Genomic DNA, 15,387 nt, shown 5'->3' on the forward strand with positions numbered 1-15,387 from the left:
TCCTGACAAATGTGACATCTGACCGTCTTTTTGCAAAGATGCAATTATTACTGGGGATTGCAAGGGCTGTGTTTACTTATCTGACAGGGGAAAAAAAAACTCATGCAGGTGGGAAGTAAAGGATTTTACTTGAAGGCAACCTCACTTGTCTCCCTGGACTAAGGCAGCAGATTTCAAAGAGAGAAATGGCCCCGAACAATATATCCTTACACTCCTGATAATGAAGGCAGCATTGACAGTGGGTACGGAAATAATTGGTCTACTTCAAGCCCATCACTGTAGGTAAAAGCATCTTCACTTGACACTAGCCACAGTTTTTCATGATTTGTTATACTGATAAGGGCGGATAGAGAAAACAATCTATGGGTTTCCCTACTCTTTTGAGCAGTGTTTTTCCCACTATGGAGACAAGTCAGATTGTTTTCATTTTGCTGTACATAAAATGCAAGATCTACAAAAATAAAAGGAGAGAATAGGGACAGGAATGATTGAGAATATTTGCAATTATCCAAAACCCATAGTGAGAAATGTTTATTGTTAAGATTTAAAGGACAACGAAGTGACACGCATTGTCTATCACCTTAGTGATTTAGTTTCTTTGGAATCTACAACAGGCCTAATGGAGAAATGGCAAAATAGCTCAACAACTTTTGGAGTGCATCCTGAAATCGAGCAGCCGTCCTTGCTATCTGTTTCTGGCACTACACCACTCAAGAAAGATCTATTTCGTTTTTATTTATCCAACTTTTTCCAATGTTCCAATAAGACAGGTTCTCAAGACTCCAAAGATAGGCTGGATTCACTGTATCCAACATTTGCCTTTAACTCTAGCACCAATCATTGCTCCAAAATGTATGACTAACATAGTAAAGTGGCTTTACTTAAGTATTTTATACCAGCCACCTTAACCTTAAGTAGAAAAAAACTAGATTAGATCTTACTTGCTGATGCCTGGGGCCCCCAGAATTCATTTTTTTTTCCTTCTGCTTGCTTATAAGAATAGTGCTGTAGGGGTGCCTGGGTGGCTCAGTCGTTAAGCCACTCACTCTTGATCTCAGGGTTTTGAGTTCAAGCCCTGTGTTGGGCTCCAAGCTGAGCAGAGCCTACTTAAGTAAATAAATAAATAAAATAAACAGGGGTGCCTGGGTGGCTCAGTCAGTTAAGCAACAGACTTCGGCTCAGGTCTTGATCTCACAGTTCATGGGTTCGAGCCCCACATCAGGCTCTGTGCTGACAGCTCGGAGCCTGGAGCCTGCTTCGGATTCTGTGTCTCCCTCTCTCTGCCCCTCCCCCACTTGTTCTCTCTCTCTCTCTCTCTCTCTCTCTGAAAAATAAAATGTAAAATATATATGGTGTATATATTTATGGTGTGTGTGTGTGTGTGTGTGTATATATATATATATATATATATATATATATATATATATGGTGCTGTAGCAGATTATATGCATCCTTAGGAACTAATACTGTTCTTTACAGAAGAGTCACAGACTGGAGCCACTAGATCAAGGGCGCTGAAAATGATGCACATTTTAAATTGTGCACAGATTACTTGACAGAAGAGTTTAGCAATTAACCCTGCTACCAACCATACAGGAGTGCCAGTTTTCCATCATCCTTGCCCATAGTTGCTCTGTTAATTTTTCCCAATCTGACAGGTGAGAAAAATAACATGTTATTTTTTTATTCACATTTTTCAATTAGTGAAGTTGAACATCTTTATAGATGAAGCGCCTACTCACAGCCGTTGGCTAATTCCATTGAATTATAGGGTTTTTTTTTTTTTCCTTATTACTAGGAGCAGGCTGAATAGAAGTATTAATGTTCTGTTATCTGTGCCGTAAAATCAGTTTTTCTAGACTCTCATTTGACTCAAGATGCCTTTTACCGTGAAAAAAGTTGAAGTTCACATGCAAACATTTTTATTTATTCCGGGGTTTCATCTCTTGCTTATGAAAGTCCCTTCTATCCCCAAACTACAAAATACTGCCCTAAAGTGTATTTAAATCCTTTGTTTTAATCTTCCGTTGAAAGCATATATCTCCTGAGATTTATTTTTGCACGTAACATGAGGCAGGGGACAGAATAACTAAATAATTCAATTGTCAGGCATATAGAGAGCTAGATAGAGTAAAAACGAATCGGAAAGCGGCGAAGGAGCGGCGAACGAGTCCACCTCGGGTATTTACACAAGCAGGATTAAGGTCAGATTTTGGAAGCATTTCCGGTACGGTTTAAAACTGTCTTAAAACTGTCGGGGTGGGAAGGCGATTTGTAATGCAAGCAGCCTAGCATCTTAAGCTTCCGCTCCCTAGTGTCCTCGGGACGATGAGATGGTTTCCTATCTAGGAACGTTGGCTACGGATCCTCTCCGCGCCTCTACCTAACAGCCAGCTAACAACCAATTGAGAAAATCACCCACTGAGGCTGCTCAAAACATTCCAAGCCATCACAGGCAAAAACTCCCTGAGGAACCAACCGTCCAATTGCGAGAGGCTCGCCAGAGCGACGACTCTCCGCGCATGTGCGCCCTCAGTTGAAAGTCTTTAGCAAGTCCCGGCTTCCGGCCGGCGGCGCATGCGCAGTTCTGGTTACTGTGCGCTCGGAGCTACTCTGTGGGTCAGCACGGTACTCGAGGGCCTCTGGGAAGATGGCGGGGGCGGGCATGGCTACCCTGAGCTCTTGGGTACCTCGTCGGAGGTGGGGCAGAGAGGCCGTCTTCTTAGGCTTCTACCGTGGCCTCAGCGCGTTACTTGCAAGGAAGTCGGAGCGGACGCCACGGTGGGTCCCAGGTCAGTGTCCGAAAGGCGGGAGAAGTACGCGTTCTTTCGAACTTGGAGTTCATTCCGTTCCTGTCTAGTGCGTTTTTGGCGCCTTATTTAAAAATGCTCTTCCCCCGTTCTCAGTACTCTAGTTTTACTCGCTTTCAGCAATTCTGGTGAAAGCTGTAGGAAGAACTCTGCCGGCCCTTGCTGGAGTTTTACGCTCTGCAGCTTAAGGATCGTACTCTGTGCCTGCCTCCCTGTGTTAAGCGCCAACGCTAGGAAAAATTTAAGATGTGCGTTTGGTTATTAGTTGCTTTTTCTTTCGTTTGTCTTCTGGTCTAAGGGCTTTACAGATCTTGACTCCGTTAGGATGCTGAGACCTGACCTTGCTTCCCTTTGGGAAATTTATAGTATCAACTTTGTGTGTGTGTGTGTGTGTGTGTGTGTGTGTGTGTGACCTGACCTTGCTTCCCTTTGGGAAATTTATAGTATCAACTTTGTGTGTGTGTGTGTGTGTGTGTGTGTGTGAGAGAGAGAGAGAGAGAGAGAGAGAGAAAGAAAGTGTAGACTCCGTGAGCAAGCCAAATTTCTGATTTCGCCTTCTCCATGCTCCCGCTCAGTGAAAACCATATTCATTACTCTACAAAGGAAACTAGAATTTGTACCAAAAATGAGAGCATCAGAATATTTTCTTCAACTTGTGTTCGATTCTTCTCCATAGCACCCTACCCCCAGTATATATAGTCTTTCTGAATTGTGTCTTTTTATTCTCTAGTTTTGTTGTTTTTATACCTTTGGCATACAAGCTGTCAGATGCATTGTGCTTGGAATGGGAACTGTCATTGCTGACACCCTTTGCTTTGGTTAAAATTTTTAAATGTATATAATCAGTTTAACTTACACTTAATTATGTACAGTCTAAAGGCTTGTTATATATATAAGTTCCCCTAGTGAAGTATAGTATGTCAATTCATTAAGTAAATTGTAATACTTTTTCATCTGTTTAGCACATCATTTAGGATTTATGCATCAGGCTTTGAGCTAATCCTTATAGTACAAAGATCATTTATGGATATAATGTTAAGAACCCCTCCGCTTAAAACTCACCAAAATGAAGTAAATTACTGTTTCAGAGGAGAAATTTCTGTTTGGAGATGTAATATTGAGAAGACAATAGGAAGGATTTGAGTGCTGAACTAAGGAACTAGGAAATTGACATTTTTGCTGATACAACCTACCAACCAACATAACTGGCCCCCACTAGCCCTGGTTTTCACTAAAAAAAATTTAATTTGGCATATTTCACTATACAGTGAAACTTTGAAACAACTTACATGTTATAGGGATAGCTTTAAGGCCTTCAGTTTTTAAAAAATCAACTTCTCAAACCCAAAATGAAGGAAGCTTTGGTCAACTCACATGGAGGGGGCAGAGATGTTTTCCTTGGCCACAATAAAGTGGAGGAAGGTTTCATTTCATATAAAAGATGAGATTTTCTTGGTTCAGGAAAAGAGTATAAGGAAATACACAAACTTAATTTCTTTGGAAGGAGGAGGTGGGATTATAAATGACTTAATTTTTTAAAAATCTCTTTACCTTTTTTAAAGAGCAAGTATAGATTTTATGGTAAGGAAAAAACTTGAAAAACAGTGAAATAGAGTAACCTTATAAGGTTTGCCAGTTGTGCTATTATACTTAAATTGCACTAAGATCTGTGTGCCATTCACAGAAAGCCAAACCAACAAATAAAACATAGTGATTGCAGAGTCCTGTGGGAAATCTTTTTCCGAAAATGGTACTATTATAAATTATTCAAGGTTTCTTGTAAAGTAACTGCTCATTGAACCCACCTCAGCTGATACAAAATCATGACAGGCTGTTAGCATGGCCCATGATTTTGTGGATGGCGAGGGAGCCAGTATTACCAGCAGGAGCACAGCACCTCTGCCTTCGAAACAGTGTCTCTGCCTTCTCCCCCTCCCTGCCAAAAAGTAGAGGATGTGAAACTCCTCCAACACTGAAAAAATTAAAAAGAAAAATCTCACAAGAGAAGGCTTAAACTAGTGTAATTAAATCTGAACATTAATTGATACTATTTAGGACAGATGATACAGCAGCATTTTTTACAGGAAAACTTTTTTTTACAAGTCTCTATCTTTTATTGCCTTGAAATTTCCACCTCATTGTGTATTTTGGAAGAATCAAGATTGGACCTTGTTCAGGTGATTTTGAATATGAGTTCAAACTATGAGCTGATTTTGATATGAGTTCAAAAGATACCATGGATAGGCTTGTGATTTTAATATTTCAAGTATGTTTCTGTTTTTCCTCTTAAATGGAAGTAGTTTTGACATCAATTTGACAAGTTAAGAAAGTTAAGATTGAAAATATACAGTTGACCCTTGAATAACTTGGGTTTAACTACTAAGGCCCACTTATACATTGGTGTTTTTCAATAAACAGAACACTACTGTAAATACATTTTCTGTATGATTTTCTCAACATTTTTTCTCTAGCCTACTTTTTTGTAAGAGTGCAATATATAATAATATAAACAACACACAAAATATGTGTTAATCAACTTTATGTTATCGGTAAGGCCTCCAATCAACAGTAGGCTGTTATTAGTTAAGTTTTTGGGAGGTCAGAAGTTACACACAGATTTTCGAATACACGGGGGCATCAGCGTCTCAACCCCCATGTTGTTCAAGGGTCAGTTGTGTATGGTTTTCCCAAAACAGTATTTGTAAACTAGTTTATGTTTTTGTACTTTGTTTAGCTTGCAGACCAAAGTCATCGGTCTCTTTCCTTAGTCGACCAGACCTTCCAAACCTGGCTTATAAGAAGCTAAAAGGCAAAAGTCCGGGAATTATCTTCATCCCTGGCTATATTTCTAATATGAATGGTACAAAAGCATTGGCGATTGAAGAGTTTTGCAAATCTCTAGGTCACGCCTATATAAGGTAGGAACAACACATTTCTCCGAGAAAAATACTACCATTGAGCATGGCAATGGAGATATATTTCTGCTCTAACCAATTGGAGCAAATGCCAGTGTCTTTATGGATCAACTTATTTTAATGGTCTGTAAACTTTCACCTTGTGATTTAGGGCTATTGCAAATGCAGCCCTAAAAAGACCTTCTTTAATGGTCTTTGTGCCACCCTGACAATGCTGGTGGAAAAAGAAATTAGTGGTAACTAAACTCTTCAGATGTAATAACCTAGCAGGACAACAAATCAAAAATAGTAGTTGGCTTTCTTGTAATGTCTTGTAATTATTTTGTGGCTTTCCATTGGGGATTTTATTTGGTCACTCTTTATAACTCTTTCAAAATATGTATTTAAAAATAATACATGTATTTGAGAATATTGTATATTTTTCATGTCTCTTACGATCTTTTAAGTTCCCACTTCACATCCTCATATTGAGCCCATTTCCTTTGGTTTTAGGTATAGTTTAGAACTCCATTTCTCTGGCCTGGTATTTTCATTGATGTTCCATGCCTGTATAAATAAATAAATGAATGAATGAAAGTATTCTAAAATTCGTACTGTATAATTCACATTTGCACTGAAGTTTTCTCTTTCCCTTCACTCCTGTTGTCTGAGTGTATAGAGGCAATAGAGAGGATATGTGTTATTTAACCAAAATCTGATTTCATAATTCCTAATATTTCATTCCAGTAATTATTTTAGTAAAATAGTGTGCTTACATCGTTATTAGGTTTGTTTACTTATAACAATCATTTAGTTAGTGTCTGCTTTGCCAGAAAAGATAGTATGGTTTAATAGAAAGAATGCTGGCCCGGAATTCAAGAATTATGGGTACCAGAATCCATTCCAGCAATAACTGTGACAAGATGAGTCAGCTGATAAACACTGGACCTATTTTCTTCATCATAAAAAAGGAGGATGATGAACTAAAGATAATGTCTGAATCCTTTCTAGAACTAACGGCCTAAAAATCTGTTCATCTACATGGTTAGAATAATAGTTTCACTAACATTCACTCAATATGTCTAGAAAATATAGCTTTCAGAAATTAATATATAAATACAAAAAACCTTTTAGATTTTATTCAACATATTAGCAGAGATTATGTCAATTAAATGGACATTTAGTTGGATTTAGTGTTACTCTTTTTTATCATATTGAGTTTCATTTTCCTACTCAGAACTTTTAAAAATCTATTCTGACCTGTTATTCTGAAGCCTGGAGTATCTTTTCCAAGTAGACATTCTAGCACTATTACTGGGTGCTGTAAAATATACAACAAATTCTAAAACATGGCCGTTGTTGCTAAAGAGCAGGTTGGGGAAACAAGACAAAAAACATGAGAAATTAGGCAGAAATACTCAACAGAATGTACTGTGTCAAAAGGAATAGTATACTTAATTGCACAAGGTGAGAGAAAACTGGGGATTAAAGTGGATAAAAAAACACTTCATAAAGGCACACTGATGTTAGGATTGGGGTAAGGAAGAAGATCTGTACAAGAAGGGAAACTGCACTGATCAAAACACAATACAGTCAGAAAAATTGCCGTCGTCCTTTTTATCCCCCAGAGAATTTGAATCAAGAAATTGCCCTTTTACCAGTTCTTGGATTTAAGTTGAAACTGAGCACTGTAACCAGTTCCTATCTCCCTATGACACATGACATCTGTGCATTTTCTGTATTTTGAATACATATGGAAAACTTTTTTAAAGTGTATTAAATAAACATTAATTATAATGTGTACAGACCATTAATTGGTTCTGTGTTAAAACATAGCCTAAGTATATCTTTATAAACCTTTATAAAAGTGTAGCCTTTCACTACAAAATTTTAATTTGACTAGATTCCTTTTTATTTGCTTTTATCAAACTTCATTGCAACCTAATCACTATTAACTATTGATTGCATTGTAGCTTGTTATTGGAGATTTTATCTTTTATATATACTCCAGTTTCTCAGTTTACCTTTTTTATGTTTTTGGCTGTAGAATCTTAGATCTTGGGTGAGGAAATGGTTTTGTATATTATACAAGAAATGGTACATATGACTATGTGAAAACAGTTTTTTGATGTTCTGTCACCGTGCCTAACATAAGATTGAGTCAGAGCTCAGGAATATAGCACACGATGCTGGGGCTGGTATTCTCTCATAGTTACTTGCCATAGAATATTTAATTCTAGATTTGGGAATATGTTCTAGAGTGTTGAGGCTGCTAGAACAGCCTGTGGGTTTTTTTTTGTTGTTTGTTTGTTTGTTTGTTTGTTTGTTTTAAGTAGGCTGCACACCCAAAGTGGAGCACAAACTCTCACACTGAAGATCAAGTCTCATGCTGTACTGACTCAGCCAGCCGCTCCTTGCCCCACCCATTGCTGTTTTAAAGTCCTAAATAGCTGAATATGTTTGGTTTTTGTTTAGTTTTGTTTTTTTTATTTTTGAGAGAGACAGAGTGTGAGTGGGAGAGGTGCAGAGATAGGAAGACACAGAATCTGAAGCAGGCTCCAGGCTCTGAGCTGTCAGCACAGAGCCGGGCACGGGGCTCGAACCCGCGAACCTTGACATCATGCCCTGAGCCGAAGTCTGACCGCTTAACCGACTGAGCTGCCCAGGTGCCCCAACAGCTGAATATGTTTGAATTGTCTTTGTCCCTTGGTTAGGGTTCAGCAAGAGTGAACTATATTTTTTACTTGTACCTTTTAGTATCACCAGATGTTTATATTTTCCTTTTTGATGGGTTTCTACTTGTATTCTGCATCTGCATCATACATTTCGAAGGCAGCTGTGAAAGATGCAGCAAGTAGAGATGCCCGATTGCCCGCCAAGGGAGGAAAAAGGATTAGCTGGTACCTTTCTTCCCTCTTCTCCTGGGTCTGTTTTCTATGTCCTCTGGATTGAAGGGAAATAATGACTGTGATGTGAGCAGTGGCCTTGTTACACAATTTCCCAAGGGTCCAAAATCATTTCACTTTATAACAAAGAAAAATTCAATTTCTTTTTCCTCCATGACCCGTAAATCCCTAAGAAAATATGTGTATGGTGTGTGTCACATGTATATTCTTACATGTACACTAAAAACACTAGGATTTATTAGTTTTCATCAGATTTGAAGAATTAGAGAAACCTGAACACTTCAAATTTGAATCAAGTGATTCTTTTTATTTTTACCTTCCACGTTTATTTATTTAGTATGTGTTATCATACTCTGTGTGCGAGGTGTAGGTGTCTCGCCTCTGGGAAGAATGCAGACACAAAACCAAGAATGGTGTTTCCCCACCAGGATCCGACCGTCTCACGGGAATGATGAGGCACATCACACACATACAAACTGTCTTATAGAGCAGGGTATAAAAATTGATTGTGACTGATAAAAATGAATTCTGTATAAGTTTCATTAGGTAAGAATTTTTTCTTCAGCTTGTCTGGGGGAAGTTTTTCCAGGAAAAAAAAAAAAATATTTGTTTGGACTAAGTTCTGAGAGGATGAGCTGTGAAGGTGAAAGGAGAAGGTACTCCCAGTGATGGAAATAGTATGAGGCATGAAACAGGAACAGAAAGCAAGAGCCAGTTTAGTAACACCAAGTTGATCAATTGGGCCAAAGCACTGGTTTCCTCAGATGACATGATAAATGATCAATCTGAGATGACCAGAATATAATGGTCTAAAAAATAGGCTAAAGCCCTGAATGTTTATGTTGCATGTTACAGGGAACCACTGAAGTTAATTCCATAGCAATAAAATGTTTCAGAAAAAAACCTGACATGTATAAAGTGGATCTATTTGGAGAAAGAGTGGACAGACACAGGAGGCTACTATGCTAGGCCAGGTTTAAGATGACAAAGATGTGGGGCGCCCGGGTGGCTCAGTTAGTTAAGCATCTGATTTCAGCTCAGCTCATGATCTCATGGTTCATGGGTTCGAGCCTCGTGTCGGGCTCTGTGCTGACAGCTCAGAGCCTGGAGCCTGCTTCGGATTCTGTGTCTCCCTCTCTCTCTGCCCCTCCTCGGCCCATGCTCTGTCTCTCAAAAATAAATAAATGTTAAAAAAATTTTTTTTTAAAAAATGACAAAGATGTGCAGCGTGATACTGGTCTTACCAGATGGCAGAGAAAGAGGTGAATGGAAAGAAACGAGAGTGAGTGAGGATGGCGCAGGGCAAGCAGTGTTTGGTATCCTGGAAAAAAAATTAGAGTGAAACAGTCTGCTCTTCACGAACTGACATTCTAGTCACACAAATATTTGACCTGATTACTACATAATATGAAAAGTGTTAAGTGAGTACATACAAAAGAAAGTGACTGAGGGAGTGTATGTCAGAGTTCCTCAGGAGGTGACATGACTGAGGGATGAGTAGGAGTTTGGGTGGGAAGGAAGGCTTTCCAGGCTTTCTAGACAGGATGCAAAGGCCTGGCATTATAAAAGGGTCTGCCCAGGGATTGGAGTAGTTCAGTATGACTGTGGTTTAAGGTAATCTGCAGACGTGATGCGATATTTCCTGGTCTGCTGAATTGAGGCCTTGAAAATGCACAGATCGACAGACTTGGAGCCTGGAGAGCTGGGCAGTTGGAAGAAGAAGCAAACTAGGGGGATGAGGTGATGATCGTGAATTTGATTTACCTCTTTCCCTTTTATTAATTTAGTAAATACTAAGCACTTATCATGTGCAAAGTACTGATGTAGGCATTGGGAAAGCAGCAGTGAACAGAACAGCCTGTGCCCATATGGTGCTTCCATTCTAGTGTGGGAGATGACCATAAACAAATAATTAAATTTTTTATATGTCAAGTAGCAATATTTGCCATGAAGAAAATAAAGCAGGGTAAGGAAATAGAGAATGATGAAAGCAGCACAATTGTGCATTGAGTAGTCAGAGAAGGCATCTCTGGAGATGTAACATTTGAGCCAGAGGCCTGAATGAAGCAAGGGAGCAATCAAAGTGGATATCTGGAGGGATACAGTATGCCCTGTAGAAAGAAAAGTTGATAGCAAAACCTGGGTGGTATATTCCGTTTACTTCAAGAAGGCAAATGCGAATTCAGTTGGGAGGGAGAGAACGGTAAGAAATCTGTAAGAAATGAAATCAGAGAGGTAGTCAGAGGCCTCATTATGTTTTGTTTAAAGATGGTAGAAGGCTTTTGAAGGGTTTGTTTAAGACATGATTTTTGTTTTAAAAAGAGCACTGAGTGCTACATGGGGAATAGACTACTGGGGTAGAAAATGGACACAGGGACACTTAGGATACTATTACACTACTCCGGCAGAGAAGACGGTGACATGGACAGGCTGCTAGCAGTGGAGGAGGTGAGAGAGTGAGTGGACATGGGTGATATTTGAAGGTTATGCCAGTTGGATCTGCTAAAATATGTATTGACCTCATTGCTTTATTTTAATACATTTTAAGCATTGTAATAATGATAAATGAGCTGTCTTCTTTAAAAATCAGAGAAATATATAACTAGATACAGATATCTAGATATAGATATATGTTTCCCCTTTTTCTAGGTTTGATTACTCAGGAGTTGGAAATTCGGATGGTAACTTACAAGAATGCACAGTGGGAAAATGGAGAAAAGATGTTCTTTCTATAATTGATGACTTAGCTGAAGGACCACAGGTGACTATTTGTGTTAAATATAATTATTGACTAACCTCATTTTTTTTTGAGCTGTTTCTTTAGCTATGAAAATTTAATAGTTTAAATGTTTAACAATTAATTTTGGTATTTGATTTAAAATTATTCTATTCACTTTCTCATAAAATGTAAGTGGCATTTTACTTTACCTTGTAATCCTAATTTTAATTCTACTTTGTGCCAAATATCAAAAGTCTGGGAGCTAATGGATATAGAAGAAAAAAGTACATACATAAATTACTGAATCCCCTTACAGAAAAGAAAAAGAAATTCCTCTTTAAAACTGTGTATCTTTTGGGGGCACCTGGGTGGCTCAGTAGTTGAGCGTTTGACTCTTGATTTTGGCTCAGGTCATGATCCCGGGGTCAGGGGATTGAGCCCCGCATCGCTTAAGATTCTGTCTCCCTTTCCCCTGCTCACAGGTGCGCGTGTACTCTGTCTCTCCCTCTCTCTCTAAAATAAAATTAAAAAAGTAAATATAACTATGTGTTTTTGTTTTTAGATACTTGTTGGATCTAGCCTCGGTGGATGGCTTATGCTTCATGCTGCAATCGCAAGGCCACAAAAGGTCGTTGCTCTTATTGGTATAGCCACAGCTGTAGATGGCCTAGTGATACAGTTTAATCAGCTCCCTGTTGAGGTGGGTCACAAGCAACCTCAGTGTACGCCTCCTGTCATAGCTCTGCTTCTTCTTTCTTTGGATGTTTGTTCGTGTGTTATCTGTCCTTTGACTTCCTGTGCTGGCTCATCTTTTGCCTTAGCTGCCTTTTTGTATATAATCTCTTTGCCTTATTTAACTGATTGGGCTCTTGTTCAAGGTCTCCTTTTCTTCATTCAGTCCCTTCAAGTCATTCTACCACATATTTCAGCCACATTAATGAAATCACACGTTTAATTTCTTTTTTTAGCAACATTTTCATTATTAATCACATTTACTTACTTGGATCGGACATTGTGATCTCTCTTTGTACCTTTTATTCTTATTTTGTGGCATATGGGAAATAGTACCTATTCTTACGACCACATTAGACGTGGCTCATCAATTATGAAACTTTTTTTCTTCTCCTGAGAGCAGCCTCAGAGCATCTCTCGGCAGAGTTCTCCCGTACATGTTATCATCCATCAGAGTCCGCACACAGGAGATGAGGTGTGTGACTCCTGGCTTAGACATGGAGTTGGCATTCTGTTCTACTAATTCTCACCTTTTAAAAAAATGTGCTTTTCATTATTACCATGCACTTTAGTAAATCATGGTCGAAATGAGGTTTCTGAAGTAAATGAAAATAATTTATTTGTTAATGTTATTATTAGACATGTTTAAGCACTTCGGTTATCTGCAGGGATAAAGAAATAATGGGTAATGGCTGTTTATTTTTGTGTGTTTTGTTGTTGTTTTGCAGTCAGTTGAGTTCTCTTTGGGTGTCTTTTTCCTAAGGATCTAAATGTCACCTGTGGGACTATGACCCTAGCAGGATGAGGCACAGAAAATTAAAGAAAGAAAAGCATTCTATTCAAGTGGTTCAAAGAGTGTTTTCACTAGGCCGGCAGCATCAGCGTCACCTGAGAACTTGTTAGAAATGCATGTTCTTGAACTTCACCCAAGACCTACTGAATCAGAAACTAGGAGTGTGGCCCAGCAATCTGTTTTAACCAGCCCCTCCCATGAAGTTTGAGAACCACTGCTCTGGAGAGTGGAAGAGCAGGTAGAGGAGGAAAGGAAATAAAGAGAAGGAAGAAGGCCAATGTAGTGGTGGATAGTAGAATATTGTTGACTTTTGCCTCAAGTTCTGCATTGATACCAGTGCCGTGTATTATCTGTCCTAAGCTGCTTCTCAGCCCACGTTCCTCCCAGCCCCTTAAGAAATGTTATTATCTGCATGTGCAGTTTCTTCATGTAATTTCCTCTGAGAGCTAAAATTGCAAAGCTGGTCTTCCTTGCACTTACCTCAGATTTCTGAATTTTTTTGCTTTCTTAGTTGTTTCTCATACATAGTGCCTCAGTGTCCGATGCTGTTAAATATTCCTACCATTGTATCTCTGCATATAAACCTTAAAGCCCTTACTCCATCCTCTAACTCAATTAAATGGTGCTTCTCCTGGTAGGAAATTATTTCAAGAACATAGCAGATGAGGAAGAAGGTGATTAAACAATTTTGTGTTGTTGTTATGGTAAAAGACAAGGTCTTTGTACATTATTCTTTATGTATGTATCCACGTCACTCATGGAGCATATGGTCAGTAATCCCCTAAATGACTGAGAAGGTCTATACCTGCAAATCAGGGCATGTCTCTGCTAATCCTAAATCAGACGAGCAAATGCTGGTGAATAGAAACATGTTAACTTAAAAGCATGTAAGCAAAGAACAGGGACAGTAGGACCACTATCTCTTCTTCACAGAAGGAGCTAGCTCTAACAATGGCAAGGGAGCAGAAGTGGTGATTTTTACTATCATCTTTAGCCCTGGGAATGTTAACACTCAGCATTGCTTACTGCGTAGGAACTGACTCTGATTGTTTGCCTCCTTTGAACATTAGAGGATGGCAGATAGGTGCACAGCTGTTTGGAATACAAGCTTCTCAACCACATCACCTTGATGTGGTTTCTTATTGGCATAGAACTTAATGTATATTGTACATTTTCTTCAGTTAATGATGTTTTTGCTATTTCTGAACTTTTTGAGAGTTCAATTACATATAACATTCTATGAAGTTAATTTGTTCTACAAATGGATAGTATTCATTCACTTCAGTGGCAGATAACAGCTGGTTGGGGGGCAGGGATGCTTAAAATGCAGCTATTATTAATTGTATCCGTAAATTAGCATGGTTCCCACTTCATCTAATGACCAATGAAACTAAGTTCTAATTACTGAAATTACAAATTCAGGAGAATGATCCTGAGTATTTGAGGATCACTGAATATCATTTTTGCTTTAAATATCCAGTTCACATGTTCTTTTTTTTTTAATTTAATTTTTTTCATTTAGATCCAAATTACTTAGCATATACATGTTGTTTTAATACAGAGACTGCCTTAATATTCATGTAGATTCACATTTTATAGTTTTTTAGAATTTCCTTAATTTCAAGTCATTTGAGGACGTATGTAGGAGTATAGCTTTCAGTTCTGCAGCTTTTTCACTGAATCAGTAAATCGTTCTGGAATTTTAAAAAACACATTAAAATGCCTAAATACATATAGATTATATCATATATCTTACTGTTTAAATTTTTATTTTCCTTTTCATATTTGTAATAAATTAACAATTTTAAACATGGAAAAAATCATAATATCTTTATTGAAAATTGAAATACAAAAATTTTCAATATATTTGGCTTTTCTATCCTTATAGTTTTCTTTATTTTTGATAAGATGTCCACCTGTTTTTCTAGTCAGAAATTCCCTTAATATGATATGGTTTCAAGAGCCTTAAAAATACTTACATCTTGGGGTGCCTGGGTGGCTCGGTTGAGCGTCCGACATTGGCTCAAGTCACACTTGGGTTCGAGCCCCATGTTGGGCTGTGTGCTGCAGCTCAGAGCCTGAAGACTGCTTCAGATTCTGTGTCTCCCTCTCTGTCTGTCTGCCCTTCCCCTGCTCGTGCTTGCTCGCTCTCTCTCAAAAAAAATAAACATTAAAAAAAATTTTTTTTTCGTTTACATCTTCATGTACTAGTTCAAGTTCTGATAATCTTTCCAAATAATTTATTTATATACGGATAAATCTTTGTGCTCAAAGATGTTAATGGAAGTATCCAGCAGTGTGGAAATAATCAAGTTAATTAGTTTAGATCTAGCATAATGGACTATTTACTATGCAGCCTTTAAAAACTTTTCATTAAAAAAAAAAAAACTTTTCATAGAATTTTTTTAAACCCAGAAATATATGTATGAAATAAGTAAAGCAACATAGAAAACTCTATGTGAATGAGTAATACCTGTTTTACATATTATATATATATATATATATATATATATATATATATATATATATATAT

General features: G+C 38.0%; 1 protein-coding gene across 1 annotated transcript in view; it reads left to right on the plus strand.

The window, feature by feature from the left end:
• Positions 1-1,823: 1,823 nt before the first annotated feature.
• ABHD10 (abhydrolase domain containing 10, depalmitoylase) overlaps positions 1,824-15,387 on the plus strand; it is a 16,150-nt gene continuing 2,586 nt past the window's right edge. The window contains exons 1-4 of the mRNA XM_040484479.1: positions 1,824-2,792; positions 5,545-5,728; positions 11,260-11,371; positions 11,892-12,029. Coding sequence (XP_040340413.1) covers positions 2,651-2,792; positions 5,545-5,728; positions 11,260-11,371; positions 11,892-12,029 — 576 coding nt within the window. The 5' untranslated portion in view covers positions 1,824-2,650. The remainder of the gene's footprint in view (positions 2,793-5,544; positions 5,729-11,259; positions 11,372-11,891; positions 12,030-15,387) is intronic.

Source organism: Herpailurus yagouaroundi, unplaced genomic scaffold, assembly GCF_014898765.1.
Source record: "Herpailurus yagouaroundi ecotype Mexico unplaced genomic scaffold, PumYag 162, whole genome shotgun sequence".
In the NCBI taxonomy this organism is placed as follows: domain Eukaryota; kingdom Metazoa; phylum Chordata; class Mammalia; order Carnivora; family Felidae; genus Herpailurus; species Herpailurus yagouaroundi.